Source organism: Salvelinus sp. IW2-2015, unplaced genomic scaffold (assembly GCF_002910315.2).
Source record: "Salvelinus sp. IW2-2015 unplaced genomic scaffold, ASM291031v2 Un_scaffold2004, whole genome shotgun sequence".
NCBI lineage: Eukaryota > Metazoa > Chordata > Actinopteri > Salmoniformes > Salmonidae > Salvelinus > Salvelinus sp. IW2-2015.
Window position 1 is genome coordinate 72,928 of NW_019943354.1, and position 23,578 is coordinate 96,505.

Sequence of the window (23,578 nt, forward strand, 5' to 3'; positions counted from 1 at the left end):
TGGATTCAGTGAATCCGTCCCACGTTTTCCACAACGCAGTTTTTATAGGGCCCTAGAAATGGTCTGATGAATTCACCTGCAACCTATATCTTTACCTTGAGACAGACTTCGGCTCTGTTGTGTTCATGCATATCCAACATTACTAGATACACTGTGGACTTGGAATGCCAGCGATACGGATGTTTTGGAAGATGCAAGTAGAGAGACAAGCCAAGAACATGTTTTTGGGGTTGTTAACCTCGAGTGACCGCTTGTTTTATGTTAGCATATGGTCAGGGTCGTCACGAAGGACCAGTGAACCGTACCGGAGGCCGCTGGCGAGCGAGAAGAGAACGGACATAGAGGACCACCCTCCAGCTCTCTCTCTGCCCTTCTCACTCTGCCTCTCTCTCTCTCAGCCTCTCTCTCTCTCAGCCTCTTGGTCTCTCGCTCGCTGATGGGCACGTCATAAGCACTTTCTCTCTTTCCCTCTCATACTCTCTCACATCTGGCATCCTGCACTAGGCTAAGTGTCCTAAGTCTTAGTGGGCACTGGGCATGGCGTCACATACTGGACCCATGCCAGCCAGCCCCTTTCTCACTGAAAAGAACAACTGAACCACAACAATACCAGATGTTGTTTGGAATGTATTGGAAATCTATTGAACCTTTTTAATCTGTGTAATAATGTAGCCATTTGGAAAGAAATAGGCTACTGTTATGTAAGTAGCAGCTCAAACATGGATAGGCTACTGTTAGGCCTGCAGCATGTTTGTTAATGCCTTTGGGCTTTTGTATAGACCAGTGGGTAGGTCCTATATAGTGTGAACGTTCGGTACAGTATCGGACCTGGGGGAGAAGTATCAGGCCCTCACCCGGACCTTTCCTGTTTAAAGAGAACAAGACAGAACTTCTCTAAACATCAGGTCCGTTTACATATATTTTTATTTCTACATAGACTTCTAACTATTCTGGGTAACTGAGCACACTCTCCAATCAAGCCCTGGCCCAGAGCTTTGCCCCCCAGCAGCAGTGACACAGCTTTTCCCTGGAAGATGCCTCAGGAACACAGTCGGCTCCTTGTTTACAAGTGTCTCTTTGAATTGGCAGTTAGTGAGGGTTGAAGAAACCTCCTGCAAGACCGCTATACCCCCACCACCACCACCACCACTGCATACCCATTCCAAAAATACTGTTTTAAGCCTGACTGAGTTCTGACTGTATTGACAGGCTGCCCTGTGGTGACCCTGTCTCATTGACTGGGGTATTTTTACCCAGTCTGTTAGCACTGGCCTGTGCATCAGAAAATGCACGCACACACTGGTTTTAAACTGGCTTGTGTGTCAACACATTATCTCTCTCTCTCTCTCTCTCTCACACACACACACTCTTTCTCCCTTTCACTCTCACACAAACATGTTTATTCATGCACACTAGTAGACACTTACTGGTAAACACAACATATGCGAACAATCAGGCCTCCAGCTCTCTGATCCTCTCATCTAGTGTTCTCTGTGGAGAGACACATACACACACACAGAGCCAGGCCTACAGCAGGCAGCCAAGGGCAGGTGTTTCAGCGTCTGTGTGGGAGTGTGTGTGGGGAACTGTCAGGTGCTCTCGAGTTTTCTAAAAGTGTCAAACAACAATGTCCTTAGCATGTGGGTGGTAGAGCAGCTTGTGCTCTGTCCCCTGTATTTACTGGCCGACGCTGTCATCAGTTTTTTTTTTTAAAGCAGTGTCCTAGTTTAATAGCTGGCTGTGCTCAAGCATTAGTCAATGAGGCTTTCACTTTTAGAGGAGTGCAATCCATAGAAATGGAGTTGGGACATCTCTGAGCGTATTCTTCACTTTTCAAGCGGAGCCGTGTATAGTAGGTCGACCGATTAATCGGAATGGCCGATTTAATTAGGGCCTCAAGTTTTCATAACAATCAAAAATCGGTAATTTTGGATACCGATTTGGCCCGATTTGTTTTTTTACACCTTTATTTAACTAGGCAAGTCAGTTAAGAACACATTCTTATTTTCAATGACGGCCTAGGAACGGTGGGTTAACTGCCTTGTTCAGGGGCAGAACGACACAGCTCGGGGATTCAATCTTGCAACCTTACGGTTAACTAGTCCAATGCTCTAACCACCTGATTACATTGCACTCCACGAGGAGCCTGCCTGTTACGCGAATGCAGTAAGAAGCCAAGGTAAGTTGCTAGCTAGCATTAAACTTAACTTATAAAAAACAATCAATCATAATCACTAGTTAACTACACATGGTTGATGATATTACTTGTTTATCTAGCGTGTTCTTCGTTGCATATATTCGATGCGGTGGCATTCGCGAAAAAGGACTGTCGTTGCGCCAATGTGTACCTAACCATAAACATCAATGCCTTTCTTAAAATCAATACACAAGTATATATTTTTAAACCTGCATACTTAGTTAATATTGCCTGCTAACATGAATTTCTTAACTAGGAAAAATGGTGTCACTTCTCTTGCAACAGAGTTAGGGTATATGCAGCAGTTTGGGCCGTCTGGCTCATTGTTAACACTATTTCTTCCTAACAAAGACAGCCACTTTCGCCAAACGGGGGATGATTTAACAAAAGTGCATTTGCGAAAAAAGCARAATCGTTGCATGAATGTACCTAACCATAAACATCAATGCCTTTCTTAAAATCAATACACAGAAGTATATATTTTTAAACCTGCATATTTAGTCAAAAGAAATCCAGGTTAGCAGGCAATATTAAACTAGGGAAATTGTGTCACTTCTCTTGCGTTCATTGCACGCAGAGTCAGGGTATATGCAACAGTTTGGGCCGCCTGGCTCTTCGCTGTGCTTCAAGCATTGAGCTGTTTATGACTTCAAGCCTATCAACTTCCGAGATTAGGCTGGTGTAACCAATGTGAAATGGCTAGCTAGTTAGCGGTGGTGCGCGCTAATAGCGTTTCAATCTGTGACGGCACTCGCTCTGAGACCTTAAAGTAGTTGTTCCCCTTGCTCTGCAAGAGCCGCGGCTTTTGTGGAGCGATGGGTAACGATGCTTCCAGGGTGGCTGTTGTCGATGTGTTCCTGGTTCGAGGCGAGGGACGGAAGCTATACTGTTACACTGGCAATACTAAATTGCCTATAAGAACATCCAATAGTCAAAGGTATATGAAATACAAATGGTATAGAGAGAAATAGTCCTATAATTCCTATAATAACTACAACCTAAAACTTCTTAACTGGGAATATTGAAGACTCGTGTTAAAAGGAACCACCAGCTTTCATATGTTGTCATGTTCTGAGCAAGGAACTTAAACGTTAGCTTTTTAACATGGCACATATTGCACTTTTACTTTCTTCTCCAACACTTTGTTTTTGCATTATTTAAACCACATTGAACATGTTTCATTATTTATTTGAGGCTAAATTGATTTTATTAATGTATTATATTAAGTTAAAATAAAGGTGTTCATTCAGTATTGTTGTAATTGTCATTATTACAAACAAAGCATTTTTTTTTATAAAACATAAATAATTGTCTGATTTTTAATTGGTATCGGCTTTTTTGGGCACCCAATAATCGGTATCGGCGTTGAAAAACCATAATCGGTCGACCTCTATTGTATAGTAACACTGTCACACAGGTTGTACTCTCACAAACACTTCATGTAAGGCAATGGATGTCGTTAGTTACTATTACACAACTTCTTTAGTGCTAACAGGAGTAGGGTGAAGGGGAGCGTAAGCTGATCCTAGATCTGTGCCAACTGCCAACTTCCAACCCAGAGCATAGAAGGTTCCAATACTTCACTTACTAGAGCAAAACAATTGACAATTGATAGCCGTGATCTCATTTCACTGCCCGGCATTTCTCTCTCTCCTTGCCCCGCCAGTTTTGACCACAGCAGCTCCTAGTCTGTTGGGTGAGGGAGGCTTGCTAGACTAAGATTGTCCAGACTCCACAGTGGTCAGGTGTAAGCACACTCACTGGCCTCTCTCTCTCTTCCTTTACCTCACCTGTCTATTCCCCCTCTTCTTTCTCTCCTCTCTCTCCCTTCAACACCCCCCTTCACTATGCTCTCTCTTTCTCCATTTCCCTACCTCCAATCACATCCTCCCTCTCTCTCCCAGGTTCTCACCTAATACTTCAATAAGACACACACACACACACACATGTTGCTATCAGCTCAGTCAGTGTTAGCTAAGCTCCAGCATACTGCGCTGTTTACACCTATTCAGCCCGCCTCCCCTCTCTCCCATAATCCCCTCTTTCTTATCCCCTGCCTGTGCTCTGTGTCAATGGCATTAGCACAAAGGCATTTTCATACCCGGCAGACTCGCACCCACCAATTCAATAGAATTGGAAAGATTATTACACCACATGTTTTTATTCTACATTCTATCTCTCTTCCCCCCCAGGWTGTAGGGGCCCGTCTCGCAGTTTATTGCGAATTTGCAGTGTATTACATCATGTAAAAGCACAAAAGCATCACTGCGAGTGATTCACAGGGAGAGAGAGCTACAAACATGTTTTTACTTCCCATTTCCTCGTTTTCAACACCTTTTTAGGTAGTGTTATCTTAAATACCCTGGTAAATTGCCTTTTCAAAGGCGGCAGGAACTGTTCACGACACATGGGAAGAGGAAGATGCTTTCACCGTTCACCAATAACCAGAGGCTTTGGCTTTGGGTTGGGTTGTGTGGGTTGACATTGCTTTGGGGGTTTCAGTAAGCGACTCAGCAGGTAGTTGCGGTGGAGAGGTTGAATAAGTAAACAGAGGGAAAGTAGTGTGGGGGGGATTATTGCTAATCCCTGCCTAGGATACATGGGCTGGGATTACACAGTCTCTCCAACAGGCCCTGGAATGTTGGGTGTGTCATCTCTCTGACAGAGAATGAAAGTTAAGATCTCTAGGCTTTATCGTTTTATGTGTGTCTCAAGCAAGRTTGGTTGGTGAGCTACAGTATCCATCGGTCCCATTGGGATTGGTAATGGAAGGTAGGTTTGACTCCAAGGACACTCAAACGCTTTGCTTTGGCCAATCGTGTCTTCCTCTGAGTTGCGTATAGATTTCAATTTTCCGGCTCATCTTAATACATTTCTCCACATGATCTTGAGGACAACCGCCAAGCGCCTGTCAAGCCTCCGCGAAACAATGATGGCGCTGCACGTTCTGACTTCATCTTGACTCACTCTTCCCCCCCCCCCCTCCTTCACACGGACTTATTCTCTCACCACTTTCCTAATGTCCCCTGAACGCTAGCTGCCAGAATTATCATGTTTATTCTGGATTGCCATTTGGAAAAACAGCGTTTTGACATTTGTGAAGGCCTCAGAGGGGGCTAGTGATGTGAGGCTATTGTGCCATCCCTCCTTCTAGCAGCCTGTTATTTCTGTCACATGGCAGACACAAGATGACTTGCAAAAAATACCCCTCTCCTGAGGGTTAAACAAGCTACCYTGGAAACAACATTATTTCAGAGGTTATTGCCGTCAGACCCTAGGCAACATGCTATTAACGCTCAGAAAGAATGAGACTAACTCATTCTATCTTCACCCATAGAGCATTATCAACAGCTCTGGGCTGTTTTTTAACCCAGGATAATACTACTATTAACATGCAACTACCTGCTAAGCCTATAATGCTGTCCCTAGTGGTTGAACTACAGCAAAGAACATAAAACAATGACATGCTGGTGGTATTCCCTGGGCAGTCCCTCCTATGTCATCAACCCGAGGGAACCTTTTCCACTAGATACCAGCTCAGACTGGTTTGAAGTGGTTCAGTGTTAAATGTGAGACCAGGGCTGCTGATATTTGATATCCTTACTGACCTGAAATCACATCCTTTTTTTTGTTGTTGCATAATTTCTAGCACCAGCTCCCACACATTGAACGTCTTATTGTCTAGCCCTTTTTCTTTGACTGCAATTAGCAGTCCAGCTAGCATGAACAGTGAAGACCTCAAACTCAGCAGGGCCCATTTATCTTGCTGCTGGGCGAGCTAGCCGCTAAATCGATGTGAAAGCTAAGCAGATGCTAACATGCTAATTGGATTAGGGCCAGCAAATGAGATATCGGTGAGCGTGATGGTTTTCCTAATGGCCGAGTTAAAGCTAATTCCACGTGTTGTCGTGGTAGGAAAAAAACAATGCATCACCATAACAACAAGTTAATTCATTCCAGGAAAGGTTTGTTGCTAGTGGGAGTTGTAGGAAATTGTTAGTCGGCATGACGACTGGATATCAGATTTTCTTTTTAAGTAGCTTGCTACTTAAACTGCTGGTTGCACAATCCTCCATTAAGGAATATAGAATTATCTGTTGTTCTTGCTCCTTCGACACAGCTTGTTGATGCATTACGGTAAGAACGCATACAAAAGTTGCTATTGTACAGGTTATCACCTATGCTGGCGAAAGGATGAATAATATTGAAACTATTGGCATCACATTACCTTGTATGATTCTGATGGGTTGAAGAGAAGGGGTCGTTTTGTGTCGAGGTCAGAGCGAGAGACGGGATAGAGGTCACTGGTCCTGGAAAGCTTACCAAGGAGGAAATTAGCTGCAGCAGGAGAGGTCAGTGCACCAGGCAGCTCATTGCCAAGCCTGTTCTGCCGGACTAAATCCTCTTCTTTTCACTCCCTATTATTGTTTTTCTTAACAGGGGCAATGTTAAATGTTTTTTTTAGTGCTCTCACCTTTTACCGTTATCTTGAAAGGAATTGCTTTTTACCTAGGCCTATTTATGGTTTCCTTGTTTGTGCCCGTGTCCGTGCATGTGGTCCATTCTTAGTAATGCGTGCGCCCCTGTTAGCAATTAGATGAGCTTATAGCCTCAGAGAATTATAGTAGGTTGTATAGTTTTGTCACTTGTTTGAATTACATTTAATAAGACCTATATGGGCCCCAACAATCTCAGGAGTTTTGGATAGAATTTCAAGAATGTGCCCTTCGAGTCCGAGAACTCAACTTACATGACTCAGCATCACCCCACTATGGTCATGCTTTCCCATGAAGTCAATCACAGATGATGTCATTACTCAACTATACACCCTCTTCACTCACTGTAGCAGTATGATAACTCTATATTAAGGTCTGTCCTTCCTATTGTGTGTGTTATCTGGTGAGAGTGTGACTATGAACACCTAAGCCATTTCCACTCATTGACATCACCTTTCCAGATTTCTCTTTAGGCCTATATGACAAATATGATGAGTCTCCTGTCATTCCCACTAGTGTTGTCACGATACCAGACTTATGACTTCGATAACAGGTTTACTATCACGATACTCGATACCTAACCATACTCGATAACCAAAACAATACCACAGCAAAATAATACCCTCTTTTTTTTCTGCTTTCCAGACTTTCTTAATAGAACATCCAATTATGTTGTTTTTCTATCTCCACAAAATTGCTTAAACCACATCAGCGAATCACTTGTCTTAAAAATTATAGAAATGTAGATTTTTGAGTGTACTCACCCTTTTAATTCAAGTGTGCATGCACTCAGCACTGCTGTTTGGTAAGCTGTCTTTCTGTAGCGCACATGTGAGGGAGTTTGTAAAACAAATGGCCATTGGATTGATGCAAAAATGAATGGTTCTGCCAGGTAGGCATAGGTTACTTTGTGGTTAACTTTTAATTGAGAAGTTTTTTGGGGGAAAGCCTTTCCATCATATTTATTTTATTTAACTAGGCAAGTCAATTAAGAACAAATTCTTAATTACAATAACTACATACACAGGCCAAACCCGGAAAACGCTGGGCCAATTGTGCACCGCCCTATGGAACTCCCAATCACGGCCAGTTGCGATACAGCCTGGATTCCGAACCAGGGTGTCTGTAGTGACGCCTCTAGCACTGAGATGCAGTGCCTTAGACTGCTGCGCCACTCGGGAGCCCGAAGGCGGTCGTTCATTAGCATCGTTAACGGCTAGACAGTGGTAGATGTACGTGCACCGCTCACACTAGATGGGCCATATCCTCTTCAGGAAGTTGCAGGGAATACGAATCACTGATGCATTCTGTTCATGTCTTTTTTTTAATCACAAAGCAAATTAAACTGAAAGTGCAAACCACTGCATTTAACCATGGCAAGGTGACTGGGAAAATTGGGTCAATCAAACAGGCGAAACGTCAGTATAGAGAGAAAGTGGAGTCGCAATTCAGCGGCTCAGACACGAGACGTATGTGGCAGGGTCTACAGACAATCACGGACTACCAAAGGAGAACCAGCTACGTCGCGGACACCGACGCCTTGCTTCCAGACAAGCTAACACGTTCTTTGCCTGCTTTGGGGATGACACAGTGCCACCGACGTGACCAGCTACGAAGGACTGTGCTCTCCTTCTCTGTGGCCGACGTGAGTAAGACATTTAAATGTGTTAACCCTCGCAAAGCCGCCCGGCCCAGACGGATTCTCTTGCCGCGTCCTCCGAGCACGCGCAGACCAGCTGGTTGGTGTGTTTACGGACATATTCAATCTCTCCCTATCCCAGTCTACTGTCCCCACATGCTTCAAGATGGCCACCATTGTCCCTGTTCCCAAGAATGCGAAGGTAACAACTAAAGGACTATCGCCCCGTAGCACTCACTTCTGTCATCATGAAGTGCTTTGAGAGACTAGTCAAGGATCATGTCACCTCCACCTTACCTGTCACCCTAGACCCACTCCAATTTGCATACCGCCCCAGTAGGTCCACAGACGATGCAATCGCCATCACTCTGCACACTGCCCTCTCCCATCTGACAAGAGGAATACCTATGTAAGAATGCTGTTCAGTGACTATAGCTCAGCATTCAACACCATAGTACCCTCCAAGCTCATCATTAAGCTCATGGCCCTGGGTCTGAAACCTGCGCTGTGCAATTGGGTCCTGGACTTCCTGACGGGCTGCCCCAGGTGGTGAAGGTAGGAAACAACTAGAGGTCGACCGATTATGATTTTTCAACGCCGATACCGATTATTGGAGGACCAAAAAAAGCCGGTACCGATTAATCAGCCTATTTTTTTCCCTATAGGTTTTTTTAATCGTTTAATTTTTTTTTAAATATATTTGTAATAATGACAATTACAACAATACTGAATGAACAATGAACACTTATTTTTAACTTAATATAATACATAAATAAAATCTATTTAGTCTCAAATAAATAAGGAAACATGCTCAATTTGGTTTAAATAATGCAAAAACACAGTAAAAGTGCAATATGTGCCATGTAAAAAAAGCTAAAGTTTAAGTTCCTTGCTCAGAACATATGAAAGCTGTTTGTTCAATATTCCCAGTTCTTCAATATTCCCAGTTAAGACGTTTTTAGGTTGTAGTTATTATAGGAATTATGACGCTTCAACTATTTCTCTCTCTACCATTTGTATTTCATATACCTTTGACTATTGGATGTTCAAGTAGGCACTTTAGTATTGCCAGCCTAATCTCAGGAGTTGATAGGCTTGAAGTAATAAACAGCGCTCTGTTTCAAGCATTGCTAAGAGCTTCTGGCAAACACAGTAAAGTTTGAATGAATGCTTACGAGCATGCTGCTGCCTACCACAGCTCAGTCAGACTGCTCTATCAAATATCAAAACATAGACTTAGTTATAATATAATAAACACACAAATACGATCCTTTGGTCATTAATATGGTCAAATCCGGAAACGATCATTTCAAAAACAAAACGTTTATTCTTTCAGTGAAATACGGAACCGTTCCGTATTTTATCGAGCGGGTGGCAACCCTAAGTCTAAATATTGCTGTTACATTGCACAACCTTCAATATTATGTAAAATTCTGGAAAATTAGTTCACAACGAGCCAGGCGGCCCTAACTGTTGCGTATAGCCTGACTCTGCGTGCAATGAACGCAAGAGAAGTGACACAATTTCCCCGAGTTAATATTGCCTGCTAACATTCATTTATTTTAACTAAATATGCAGGTTTAAAAAATATACTTCTATTTATTGATTTTAAGAAAGGCATTGATGTTTATGGTTCGGTACATTCGTGCAACGATTGTGCTTTTTTCGCGAATGCACTTTTGTTAAAACATCACCCGTTTGTCGAAGTAGGCTGTGATTCGATGATAAGTTAACAGGCACCGCATTGATTTTATGCAACGCAGGACAAGCAAGTTAACCTAGTAATCAACCATGTGTAGTTAACTAGTGATTATATGAATATTTATAGTTTTTTTTATATACACTGCTCAAAAAAATAAAGGGAACACTTAAACAACACAATGTAACTCCAAGTCAATCACACTTCTGTGAAATCAAACTGTCCAATTAGGAAGCAACACTGATTGACAATAAATTTCACATGCTGTTGTGCAAGTGAATAGAACAAAAGGTGGAAATATAGGCACCATTAGCAAGACACCCCCAAAAAGGAGTGATTCTGAGGTGTGACCACAGACACTTCTCACTTCCTAGCTTCCTCTTGATTTTGGTCACTTTTGAATGCTGCGGCGTGCTCTCACTCTATGGTGTGGTAGCTGAACGGATTCTACAACCCCACAAGTGGCTCAGGTAGTGCAGTTCACCAGGATGGCACATCAATGCGAGCTGTGGCAAAAGTTTGCTCTGGTCTGTGTCAGCGTAGGTCCAGAGCATGCAGGCGCTACCAGGAGACAGGCCAGTACATCAGGAGACGTGGGAGAGTCCGTAGGAGGGCACAAACCCAGCAGCAGGACCGCTACCTCCGCCTTTGTGCCAGGAGGTGCACTGCCAGAAGACCTCGCCAAAATGACCTCCAGCAGGCCACAAATTGCATGTGTCTGCCTCAAACGGTCAGAACAGACTCCATGAGTGTATGAGCCCGACGTCCACAGGTGGGGTTTGCTTACAGCCCAGCACCGTGCAAGGACGTTTGGCATTTGCCAGAGAACACCAAAAGATTGGCAAATTCGCCACTGGCGCCCTGTGCTTCTTCACAGATGAAAGCAGGTTACAACTGAGCACATGAGCACATGGAGCAGATCGTGGAGACGCCGTGAGAACGTTTGCTGCTGCAACATCCTCCAGCCAATGATCCGTGGTTTGCATGTGGGTCCATCATGGTGTGGGTGGCATTTCTTTGTGGGCCGCACAACCCTCCATTGCTCGCCAGAGGTAGCCTGACTGCCATTAGGTACCGAGTGAAGATCCTCAAGACCCTCATGTAGACACCATAGTCTGCAACATGCACATTTGTAGCCTGCTGGAGTACATTTTGCAAGGGCTCTTGGCAGTGCCACTCCTTGCACGAAAGGCGGAGGTAGCGGCTGCCTGCTGCTGTGTTCCCTCCTACGCACTCCCCCCGTCTCGAAGGTGTGGCCCTGATTACTGGCCCTGTCTCTGTAGCGCGTCGCATAGCTCTGTACACTACGCTACAGACACAGCATAGAGCCTTTTTTCCACAGCTTCCAATTGAATGTGCCATCCTGGATGATCACGTCGCACGTACCTGAGCCACTTGTGTGGGTTGTAGACTCCGTCTCATGCTACCAGTAGAGTGAGAGCACCGCCAGCATTCAAAAGTGACCAAAACATRAGCCAGGAAGCATAGGAACTGAGAAGTGGTCTGTGGTCACCACCTGCAGAATCACTCCTTTTTTGGGGGTGTCTTGCTAATTGCCTATAATTTCCACCTTTTGTCTATTCCATTTGCACAACAGCATGTGAAAATTATTGTCAATCAGTGTTGCTTCCTAAGTGGACAGTTTGATTTCACAGAAGTGTGATTGACTTGGAGTTACATTGTGTTGTTTAAGTGTTCCCTTTATTTTTTTGAGCAGTGTATATTATAAGATAAGCCCCCTCCTATACTCCCTGTTCACCCATGACTGTGGCCAAGCACGCCTCCAACTCAATCATCAAGTTTGCAGATGACTAAACAGTAGTAGGCTTGATTGCCAACAATGATGAGACAGCCTACAGAGAGGTGAGGGCTCGGAGTGTGGTGTCAGGGAAATAACCTCTCACTCAACATCAACAAAACAAAGGAGATGATCGTGGACTTAAGAAAACAGCAGAGGGAGAACCCCCTGATCCACATCGCCGGTACACCAGTGGAGAAGGTGGACGTTTTTAAGGTCCTCTGCGTACACATCACTGACAATCTGATATGGTCCACCCACACAGACAGTGTGGTGAAGAAGGCGCAACCGTGCCTCTTCAACCTCAGGAGGCTGAAGAAATTTGGCTTGTCACCTAAAACCCTCACAAACTTTTACAGATGTACAATTGAGAGCATCCTGTCGGGCTTTATCACCGCCAGGTACGGCATCTGCACCGTCCACAACTGCAGGGCTCTCCAGAGGGTGGTGCGGTCTGCACAACGCATCACCGGGGGCAAACTACCTGCCCTCCAGGACACCTACAGCACCCAATGTCACAGGAAGGCCAAGAAGATAATCAAGGACTGCAACCACCCAAGCCACTGCCTGTTCACCCCACTATCATCCAGAAGGCGAGGTCAGTACAGGTGGATCAAAGCCGGGACCGAGAGAAGCTGTTTTTCAGTCTATCTCAAGGCCATCAGACTGTTAAATAGCCATCACTAGTACAGAGAGGCAGCTGCCTACCTACAGACTTGAAATCATTGGCCACTTTAATAAATGGAACACTAGTCACTTTAATAATGTTTACATATCTTGCGTTACTCATCTCATATGTATATACTATATTCTATTCTACTGTATCTTAGTCTATGCCGCTCTGATATTGCTTGTTCATATATTTATATATTCTTAATTCCATTCCTTTACTTAGATTTGTGTGTATTAGGTATTTGTTGTGAAATTGTTAGATATTGCTGCAGTGTCGGAACTAGAAGCACATGTGATTGTGGGTGCAGCGAAATGCATCTGCTAAACACGTGTATGTGACATATAAAATGTGATTTGATTTGACATTCCTCCATTCTTTTCCTTCATTAAACCAACTTCTCCTGCAGAGGCACAGAGGGCAGCTTTTAGCAGCCAAGACCAATCCATAACAATCTGGCAGTCTGCTGAAATCATGCATTATTTATAGAGGGAAGGAAGCTGATCTCGGAACAGCGGCTCTCTGTCTGTAACTGTGAGCGGGGGAACAGCAGGGTAGAAATTATACTGACCTAAGAGCAGCACTTTGACCACACCTTGTGTTTAGCCGTCAGGTATGTGCATGTTTGCCTGTGTCTGTGCTTGCATGTGTATTGTTAACTCGTGCGCATAATGTGCACCGTAGGGCTGCACAATATGGGGAAATAATCAAATTGCCATGTTTTTGTTAACCAAATATTGAGATTTGTGATTTTAGTTGCGATTTAGATCGAAACACTTTGGTGAACTGTTGGCATCATAGAAATTAAATCAGTATTGCGATTCTATGGTTGGTGTTTGGCATGACAACTAATGAAAAAACAGGTAGTTAAAAGTTGTTGTGACAGGGTAGGAACCAAAGTGTTGGTCAGTATCCCAGGGGACCCTTGTTACATTGGTGTAATAAAATAATAATAAGCCTCTTGCGACATATATCAATATTGCAATTTAATTGTGCAACCCTAGTGCACTGTATGCATGCAACGGTAGAGGTGGCAGTTAGCCTAGTGGTTAGAGCATTGGACCAGTAACCGAAAGGTTGCTAGATCGAATCCCTAAGCTGACAAGGTAAAAATCTGTTCTGTCCCTGAACAATGCAGTTAACCCACTGTTCCTAGGCCGTCATTGTAAATAAGAATTTGTTCTTTACTGACTTGCCTAGTTAAATAAAGGTTAAATTAAAACATTTATTTAAAAAAACGGTTAAACTGTGCTTGTGTGTGCACGCTGGAGGGCCATAGTAGGTGTCCATTTCACCTGCAGAAGACTTGCTCTCTCCAAAACCATTGCTCAATGTCTGGACTTCTCTAAATATGGCACTTGCATTGCACTCAATGCTCTATCATGCACCCCCTCTTCTCTCTTTCTGAAACACTGTTTTTTAAATGTAAATCCACATTTACATTGATCCTAATGGCAAGGCTTTCCACCACTGTTTTGTTAACCATTTCTTGTTGAAAAATGTTAATCGTGCTATTCAAGCACTGGCCTTACACGAGAACCGATCCATTATGTAGCCTAGGCTACTGTCAGACAACCCCTTTGAAGTTGACTACAGTCATAATGTAATAACCGTCAAACGGGTTTGAAGTGGTAATGGCTTTCACTGTCATGTTGTAAAGGTCATGTTTCAAGCGTGTCACTGTCTTAAATGGTTTAGTATTGAGGGGGTTGGGTCGGTTGCAGTTATAGACTATCTCTCATACAGAATAAGTTAAACCGTGTTTTTGTCCTTGGCTCTGAGGTAGGCCTATATCTTTAGGCCTAATAACCTTCCTCCCATAAGTGAGGCCTTAGGCCTACTACATCATCATTGTGCGACGTGTGATTGAGCTGCCCTTGCTCATCGACTCACTGGCTTCATTGAATTAGGACCATTTGCCCAGAGGCCTACAGTATATGCTGACATGAGGTCAGTTTTGCTTTCTCCCTTCTAAATGATTAAGGCTATGAATAGAGGAGGGTAGGCTGATCTTAGATCTGTGTTTACATGTAACTTCTAGAGCTGTTCCGTTGGTCACTTCCAGAGATATCACCTGACAACTAGGGCAAATAACAAGCGCAAGTGTCTAACCAGTACCTTGTTAACCTGGCTTCCAAAGCTATCTCCATCCCTTTAGTTTGTACCATAGACGAAACCCAGTCTGGGCTTATTAATTGGATGAGCACTCTCTCCGTGACTTCTCTTGTGACTAAGTGGGATACCATGGTCATGTGACGCACGCAGTCGTAGCGTCTTAGCCTAGTGGAAACATCACCATTCGCCTTGTTACATCATTCGGAGACCATTGCCCAGGGTCTTGCTCTAATAATGGTTAAATGATAATTGAACCACAAAGGTATACAGTTAAATGATAAAGCCTAGGAAGCTTGAGATAAGGACGGACTATATTCGTTAAAGGATAGCATAAACAACAGTATACCAAGGGTATGGTTGTCATTCCAGTACGATTATCCTACCTATAGGCAAAAGGTAGCCTGTGTTTGGTCCATTCTACACAGTCTACATTGTTTTATCACTTGCTTGCCATTTATTTCCAAAACAACGTCTCTTGTTTATGGTCAATGACACAAGCGGTCATAAGACAAGCCTGTGTGTTGTGCGTTGTCATGTGCGGGCTGGATGATGACCTCATCGTTTGCTCTCTATCGACATCCAGACCAAGGGTCATATGATGAACCAACCAACCAGTCCCAAATGTCACTCTGTCCCACACTGTTCAATCCATTCCCAGAATTACAGCTTTGAAATTAGGCCTAGATGGGACGGTCTCGTTATGTGGGTATTTTGGTCCCTCATAGCTTGTTGTGAAAGTGTTTGTTCCCGTTCTGAGGCAATCGCAGAGAGTACATCCCAATTTGTTTCTATTACCGTCAACAAGTTTCAAACAAGTTCCACTTTCTCCTTTATAAAGGATTTGTTTATCTTCAAATAATTAGTCAGGCATTTTATGTATTGCTCTGAGGGGTGTGTGTGTGAGCATGTGAGAGAAAGACCCAGAAAAGGAGGGATAGTGTGTCACACACACATTTGAATGCTTTCATATGATGTGTGTGTGTGTGTTAGTCTCTCACCTGGTGGTGTCACAGTGGGGTTATAATCACTAGGTGTGGGTGGGGTTATTGGCCTGCTGGGAAGGCTGACGCTGAACAAGCACAGAGAGACACACAGCATGGCATTCTGTCAGCCTCTACCCACTCAACCCTTTCTCTCCGTCTGGGAATGGGAAACGGTGATTTATATTCAGATAACCATGCAGTCATCTATTCATCCATATAGCCATGCATTCATGTCAACTTGGTAACTTCCAGGAAAGCCTGCATTGATTTTGACGACTCTACCATTCCCTGTCTTCGTTTATGAGGCTACCTTCTAACCTTCCTTGCTTCTTGTATTCTTGTGATATCGTAGACTGTCTGTAGACTCTTACGATCGATTCAGTACCATTTTATAGGGATCGCCTTGTGATTTTGCTCCCATTTGATCATTGCTATAGTAGCCATGATTTCAGCATTACCCACCCAAAGACTAGGACATAGGATCAGCCTCCAGGGTGGTATTTTAGGTTCTCTTTCACCAGCCCTGCAAGCCAGCTGGTCCCTCAGTGTGGTGGCAATGCTTGTCACGGAAACTGTGGGTTTCCTGTCAGAGCTGTGTTGGACTCCATCCCCTATCAAAGGACAGAGCTCAGCCAGGGGAAGTCTTTAAGGGCTTAATTAAATTCCCCTCTCATTGATTTGGCCCTGCTTTCAATAAGGATATTGTAGGAATCGGCTACTGTAACTCGGCCTGATTTAACTTTTTGTTAATTGCTTAGTGACACGCCTTCGAGTCCTGCTATTGGAGTAGGTTCCTCCTCCAAACCTTGATTTAACAGTCTAATGTCCATTGAACCCATTCTTTGTTCTGGCTGAGTTGAGGTTGTTCGATAATGACACACTATGGGGACATCGTGGACTAAATTGCCTACATGTCTAACATTGCCCTCCTGTTTGTGTAGGTTCATCTGTTTGTAGTTGGGAGTTTGTTTGGTGATGATACAGTATGGGGACGTGTGTAACCTTTTCCCTCTCCCTGTCTATCTCCCTAGGCTGTGACCCAGCAGGAGCACTGCGATGGCCAGCTGCCACAGTAGCCATGCAGACACCGCCAAAGCTCCTCCTCCCTCAGCCTCAAGGCCGCCAGCCTTGCCCAAACTCCACGTCCAGGGCTCGCTGTCCCGGAAGTCCATCACCATCCACTTCTCGCCCCTGGGCGAGGAAAAGGAGGAGGAGGAAGAGGAGCTCTATGGGGCAGTTGTGTCCTCTCCTCTTCCCCCTGCTGGACCTATAAAGGACCCAGGCATTGTGACGGCCCTGGAGGCCAGCGAGGATCTGATCCTTGATGGAGCCGGGTTGGACTCTGAGGATCAGGCTGCAGTTCTGCCTATGTTGTCCTCAACTGGTCCTCAAAGCTCCATCACCTCCACATTACCCTCTGAACTGAAAAGCTCCTCTCCTTCCCCTGCCTACACCTCTAAATCCACTTCCTCCAAGTCTAGCGACAAACCTTTCTTCAGCCTGGTCAAGTCTCTATCCTCTGACATCATTGAGCCTTCTGAAAATGTCTCCATCTCCCCCGCTGCCCCCACTTCCGTGAGCCACCGCCACCTAATGAAAACCCTGGTCAAGTCACTCTCCTCTGACACCTCCCAGGAATCCCCCCCTTCCTCCTCCTCCTCGCCCTACCGCCTCTCGGACTCCCGCCTCAACCTGCACCTCTTCAAGCAGTTCACGCAGTCCCGTGCCCCAGTAGGCGTCGTTGCCGGGGGTGACTCCAAGACCGCCCCCTCCTCGACGCTCACCTCCCCAGACAGCCGCAACTTCTTTAAGGCGTCCGTGGAGGCGAGCATTGAGGACACTAAGCGCCGTTTCTCCGAGGCCATCTACGAGCCTCTCCAGCTGTTCAATAAGATCATGGAGGACAAGAGCGGAGGCATTGGCAGCAGTGCCTTTCGGTCCAAAGCACTCTCGTCCAGTGCTTCGGAGCTCACCTGCCTGGCCTCCCTCAACAACGGCCAACCGGAGAGCAACTACAGCATCAAGGAGGAGGAAAACGGGGACGACTGGGAGTCTGAGGGAACTGGAAACGGAGCCAGCTCTCCAAATCCCACCTCTGACACCAGAAGTCCTAAAATGTCTTCCTCCGCTTCCGCCTCTCTCGGCCTGGACAAGTGCTCCATGTCAGCCCTGGCCAAGCTGGAGGATGAGGACTTCTGCATCCTGTCTAGTGAGGACTTTGAGGATACCGAGGGGGATTATGGAGACACAACGGACAATACATGTAGCCAAGTCAGACTGCCGCCTAGTGGCAGTTCGGAACTATGCAGTGACGACAAGTCCGAGGGAGAAGATCCACCACCCAGCATTCCACACTACACCCTGATCATCATCACAGCGCTGGTCTACGGGTACTTCGTGTTGCCCCTGCCCACCTACGTTGGGGGTATGCTGCTGGGAGTGGGACTAGGGTTCATGCTAGCTATCGCTGTGGTGTGGTTGGCCGGACCCAAGCCTTCTGGCAATCGCACCAGACATCCCAGACACCAGGGGAAGCTGAGGAACATGGCCCAGCTGGGCATCAAAGAGCCAAGCATCTTCAAGGTGAGGAACTCCATGATCTTCTTCTAACCTATTGGTTCTCTAACCCCTCTTCAGGGACCCCCAGATGTTTCACAATTGAGTTGTACCCTGGAACTACCACTCCTGATTCACTAAACAAGGGCTTAATGATTAGTTGAGAAGTGGAATCAGTAGTGCTAGATCTGGAATAGAGCAAATTCATTGGACAGGCTGGGGATCGCCGAGGAGAGGTTTGAAATCACTGTAAAACCAATTAACTGAAGATATGCGGAAATCTATGGTCACACCAATAGGCAGTGGTGCTGAACACAGCCCCAAAAAGGAATGATTCATAAGACCATGTTATTATTACTAATGGCCAGATTTCTGTTCGTTAACAATGAGAGACCTGCTGTGGTAAGGTATCACGTTGAACTTTCCCAATACTTGTGTTATCAGAGCAAAGCTGCTTTTAGACCGACCATTAGAGATCGATTTCTCAAGGTTGACCTGTAATTCACTAGCCTTGATCCCGTTGGTGTTCATTGTACATTTTTAAGAAGAAGCCGGGTGACCATCTTGTAGCCTGGTCTTAATTGCAACTAATTATTATTTTAGCTCCTGCTGTGCAATACTGTTTTCATAAAAGCACCTTAAAAAACGTCCAATGTTCTCAGATTTTTCAGAAATCGCTGCTGGAGGATTCCCTCCCTGCATATTCCCTCCTAATTCCAGGAATCCTCCAACTGGGACTTCTTAAAAACCTGTGAACTTTGGGAATTGTGCAACCCTTGTAGAGAATGAATTGTAAGGTCACCGTGAAGTAGGCCTAGATCAGGTCTCCTTTATTACTGACTGATCACCTACATGTAACTGCCAAACTAAAGGAAACACCAACAAAATGTCTTAATAGGGCGTTGGGCCACCACGAGCCGCCAGAACAGCTTCAATGCACCTTGGCATAGATTCTACAAGAGTCTGGAACTCTATTGGAGTTCTTACACGAGAAATTCCATCATTTGGTGTTTTATTGGTGGTGGTGGAAAATGCCATCTCAGGAATCTCCAGAATCTCCCATACGTGTTCAATTGGGTTGAGATCTGCTGACTGAGACACACACAGACGCACACAGACACCCTATGCTCCTTTGAACCCCCTCTTTCAAAGTCACCGAGGTCTCTTCTAGATATTGTAGCCAAAATAACGGGCAAAAGGGGATTTTAATATGTGACACTAAGCATGATGGGACGTTCATTTCTTAATTAACTCAGGAACCTCACCTGTGTTGGCAGCACCTGCTTTAAATATACTTTATCCCTCATTTACTCAAGTTTCCTTTATTTTGGCAGTTACCTGTACAACGTTTCAGCACCCATCATGATCCGTGACTGGCTTAGTCATACTCTAGGATTTTCGCAATGAGGCCATGTATCTACTTTCCCAGAGTCAGACGAACTAGTGGATACCATTTATATGTCTCTGTGTCCAGTATGAAGGAAGTTAGAACCAATGCTAACTAACGTTAGCGCAATGACTTGAAGTCTATGGGTATCTGCTAGCATCCTGTCAAAGCCTCTTATATTATCCTCTTCTAGTCTCCTGACTAGTCTCTCCTCTAGACAAATACAGACGACTGTCGTGACAGCCCACATAAAGTGCCATTCAGAGAAGAAATACGCCTATTTGAGCAGTAAATGAGATCGTCCACGCTTCGACTCCCTCAACGCTTTGATGTCAGAGGGAACAAAAGAGCGAGCCTCCGAGGCAAATATACCTCATCCTCCATTGTTAGCACTAATAGACAATAAATTACCTGAGGGAAGCCAGCTGTGCATTTAGCAGCATTAGCACTCAAATGGATCAGACAGACCATAGCCACTGTGGCTGTATATCATACTCAAAGCCTGTTAGCCTACTTTCTCTTCACTGCTAATGCCCTCCATGGCTTGCCAGGCAGTAGTAGACCCTGTGGAAGAGTGGTCACCCCATGTCCCGTGGCCCTCCTTCCAAATGATGTCACCTCTGGACTGTCAACGAAAGCCAGTCGGTCAGTCACAATATAATGGAGAGGGTTCACTGTCTTGTTTGACCCCCACATATTGGAAAGCTGATGATAACATCACCAGCAGGCAGCACACAAGCACATGAACTGTCAGGCTTTACTGTCCTGGGCTTGGCCTTGTCAGTCAAAGGGACAGTGAATGGTGGTGTTATGGACACAAAGGGGATAGGCTTTGTTCAGGGCTATAATATGAGAATTTGGTGACAAGTGTCTTCTCTCTCTCTCTTTCTGTCTCTCGCTCTCGTTCTCCCTCATTCTCTTATTCTCTCACATGCCCTCTCTCCCTGTCTCCTTCTCTCTTTTTTTCTCTCTTTATTTCTGTCATTCTCTCGCTCTCTCCCATCTCCCTCTTCATATCTAGCTGTGGTAGCAATAGAACCAGCACATCTAGGCCTATATCAAGTTTCCTGCAGGAGACTTGTTTGTCTGTGATGGCAAAGCTCTAGGGGCCGTCTTGATCTCTGCAAAGAGGAAGGGACGAGATGAGTCTGGAGGGTTGCATTCTATATGGCACCCTATTCCCTATATAGTGCACTACTTCAGACTCAGCCGACGAGGAGGCAGCACGTTACTAGATGACTGCTGTCGCGATTTTACTATCCTCTTCAATCTACTGCCYTTGGATGAGGCTTTTTATTAGTGGTTCAAGGCTAAACCAGTGGTGCAATATTTCTCTACGTATGTTGGAGTTAAATAACGTGAACAATACACTGGTGGTAAAAGTGATGATAGCCGCTAGGAGCAACCAGTTTCAATCATCACCATACCTAACCCACAGTGCAGACCATCAGGGTTGAGGTCAAGTCGTGGATTGTTGTGTGTTTGAATCTGTGACGGCATCACCGTTCTTTTGAAGCGTTTTAGAAGTTACTGGTCCCGTCTGTGGCGTAGGGCATGTCCAGGGATTTAGACTGACTTCATTTCCACCCCTTAGAGTTGATTATGCCTAGTAGTTTAATGAAGCTGTTGGTAGCAGTGACATTAGAAGACACACACACACATAGCCAGCATGAGTAATTTAGGAGGAAAATACAGCTAGATAAATCAACAGTTTAATTTTCTACCATAAAGTTTTGTAATTGACCTCAACACCAAATATATATTTTGGAAACTATTTTTKAAAAACAAATTATGACTTTTTGACCCACCCACTACATCATTTTGGTCTAACTACACACATAGGGCGCCCTAGTTCACAAATAGACTGGGTTTTCGTTTTAATACATATTGCCTGTTCATAAATTGAAATGAGAACGCAAACAAACCCAGGAAAGGAGCTGAAAGGCTATCTACTAAGTCAGAGACAAAGAAATGATTGACTCTGGACTATTGGCAAGACATGCATCATACTTCTCAACAGCCTACTATGAGCATTACCAAATCCTTCTGATCTATCTGTTCTTGACCAACACAGGAGTTGTGATCTCAATTTTGACACAATGATTGTGATTTAGTTTCTATACATATAGACGGAATCAGATGTTCATGCATTTAACATTAATTTGCTTTGTCAGGTGCCTAAAATCATCGTAGTGTCTTTCCGGAAGGGTTCAGCAGTACAGAAGGTTCATACAGTGCATTTGGAAAGTAGTCAGGCCCCTTGACCTTTTCCTCATTTTGCTATGTTACAGACAAATTCTAAAATTGATAAAATTATACATTTTTCTCATCAGTCTACACACAATACCCCATAATGACAAAGCGAAACGTTTTTTTTTTGTTGCATTTTTTTACTTTTATTAAAAATAAAAAACAGAACTTAGACTTGAAATTGAGCTCAGGTGCTTCCTGTTTCCAGTGATCATCTTTGAGATGTTTCAACAACTTGATTTGAGACCACCTGTGGTACATTTAAATTGATTGGACATGATTTGGAAAGGCACATACCTGTCTATATAAGGTCCAATAGTTGACAGTGCATGTCAGAGCAAAAACCAAACTATGAGGCCGATCGAATTGTCCTTAGAGCTCCACAACAGGATTGTGTCAAGGCACAGATCTGGGGAAGTGTACCAAAAAAGATTCTGCAGCATTYAAGGTCCCCAAGAACACACTGGCTTCAATCATTCTTAATTGGAAGAAGTTTGGAACCACCAAGACTCCTTCTAGAGCTGGTCGTCCGGGCAAACTGAGCAATCGGGGGAGAAGGGCCTTGGTCAGAGATGTGACCAAGAACCTGATGGTCACTGACAGAGCTCCAGAGTTCCTCTGTGGAGATGGGAGAACCTCCCAYAAGGACAACCATCTCTGCAGCACTCCACCAGTCAGGCCTTTATGGTAGAGTGGCCAGACGGAAGTCACTCCTCAGTAAAAGGCACATGAAAGCTCATTTGGCATTTGCCAAAAGGCACCCAAAAGACTCTCACACCATGAGAAACAAGATTCTCTGGTCTGATGAAACCAAGATTGAACTCTTTGGCCTCAAATGCCAGGCGGCATGTCTGGATGAAACCTGGCACCATCCCTATGGTAAAGCATGGCGGGGGCAACATCATGCTGTGGGGATGTTTTTCAGTGGCAGGGACTGGGAGACTAGTCAGGATCAAGAGAAAGATGAACGGAGAATAGTACCTTGAGAGAGCCTTGATGAAAACCTGCTCCAGAGCGCTCAGAACCTCACACTGAGGAAAAGGTTCACCTTCCAACAGGACAATTACCCAAACCACACAGCTAAGTCAACGGAGGAGTGGCTTCGGGACAAGTCTCTGAATGTCCTTGAGTGGCCTAGCCAGAGCCTGGACCTGAACCCGATCGAACATCTCTGGAGAGACCCAAAAATAGCTGTGCAGCGACTCTCCCCTTCCAACCTGATAGAGCTTGAGACGATCTACAGAGAGAATGGGAGAAACTCGCCAAATATGTGTGCCAAGCTTGTAGCGTCATACCCAAGAAGACTCAAGGCTTTAATCGCTGCCAAAGGTCCTTCAACAAAGTATGAGTAAAGAGTCTGAATACTTACAGTACCAGTCAAAAGTTTGGACACACCTACTCAGTCAAGGGTTTTCTTTATTTTTACTATTTTCTAGATTGTAGAATAATAGTGAAAACATCAAACAATGAAGTGACACAGATTGCATCATGTCATAACCAAAAAAGTGTTGGCTGCACTTGTTGGCTGCTTTTCCTTCACTCTGCGGTCCAACTCATCCCAAACCATCTCAATTGGGTTGAGGTCGGAGGCTTATGGAGGCAAGTCACCTGATGCAGCAGTCAATCACTCTCCTTCTTGGTCAAACAGCCCTTACACAGCCTGGAGGTGTGTTGGGTCATTGTCCTGTTGAAAAACAAATGACAATCCCACTAAGAGCGAAAACCAGATGGGATGGTGTAATCGCTGAAGAATGCTGTGGTAGCCATGCTGGTTAAGTGAACCTTTTA

General features: G+C 44.7%; 1 protein-coding gene across 3 annotated transcripts in view; it reads left to right on the forward strand.

Moving 5' to 3' along the window:
• Positions 1 to 23,578, forward strand: part of LOC112072694 (testis-expressed protein 2) — a 62,238-nt gene that overhangs the window by 19,207 nt on the left and 19,453 nt on the right. For all 3 annotated transcript variants that reach the window (XM_024140081.2, XM_024140080.2, XM_024140082.2), the window contains exon 3: positions 16,629 to 18,180. In XM_024140081.2, coding sequence (XP_023995849.1) covers positions 16,654 to 18,180 — 1,527 coding nt within the window. In that variant the 5' untranslated portion in view covers positions 16,629 to 16,653. The remainder of the gene's footprint in view (positions 1 to 16,628; positions 18,181 to 23,578) is intronic.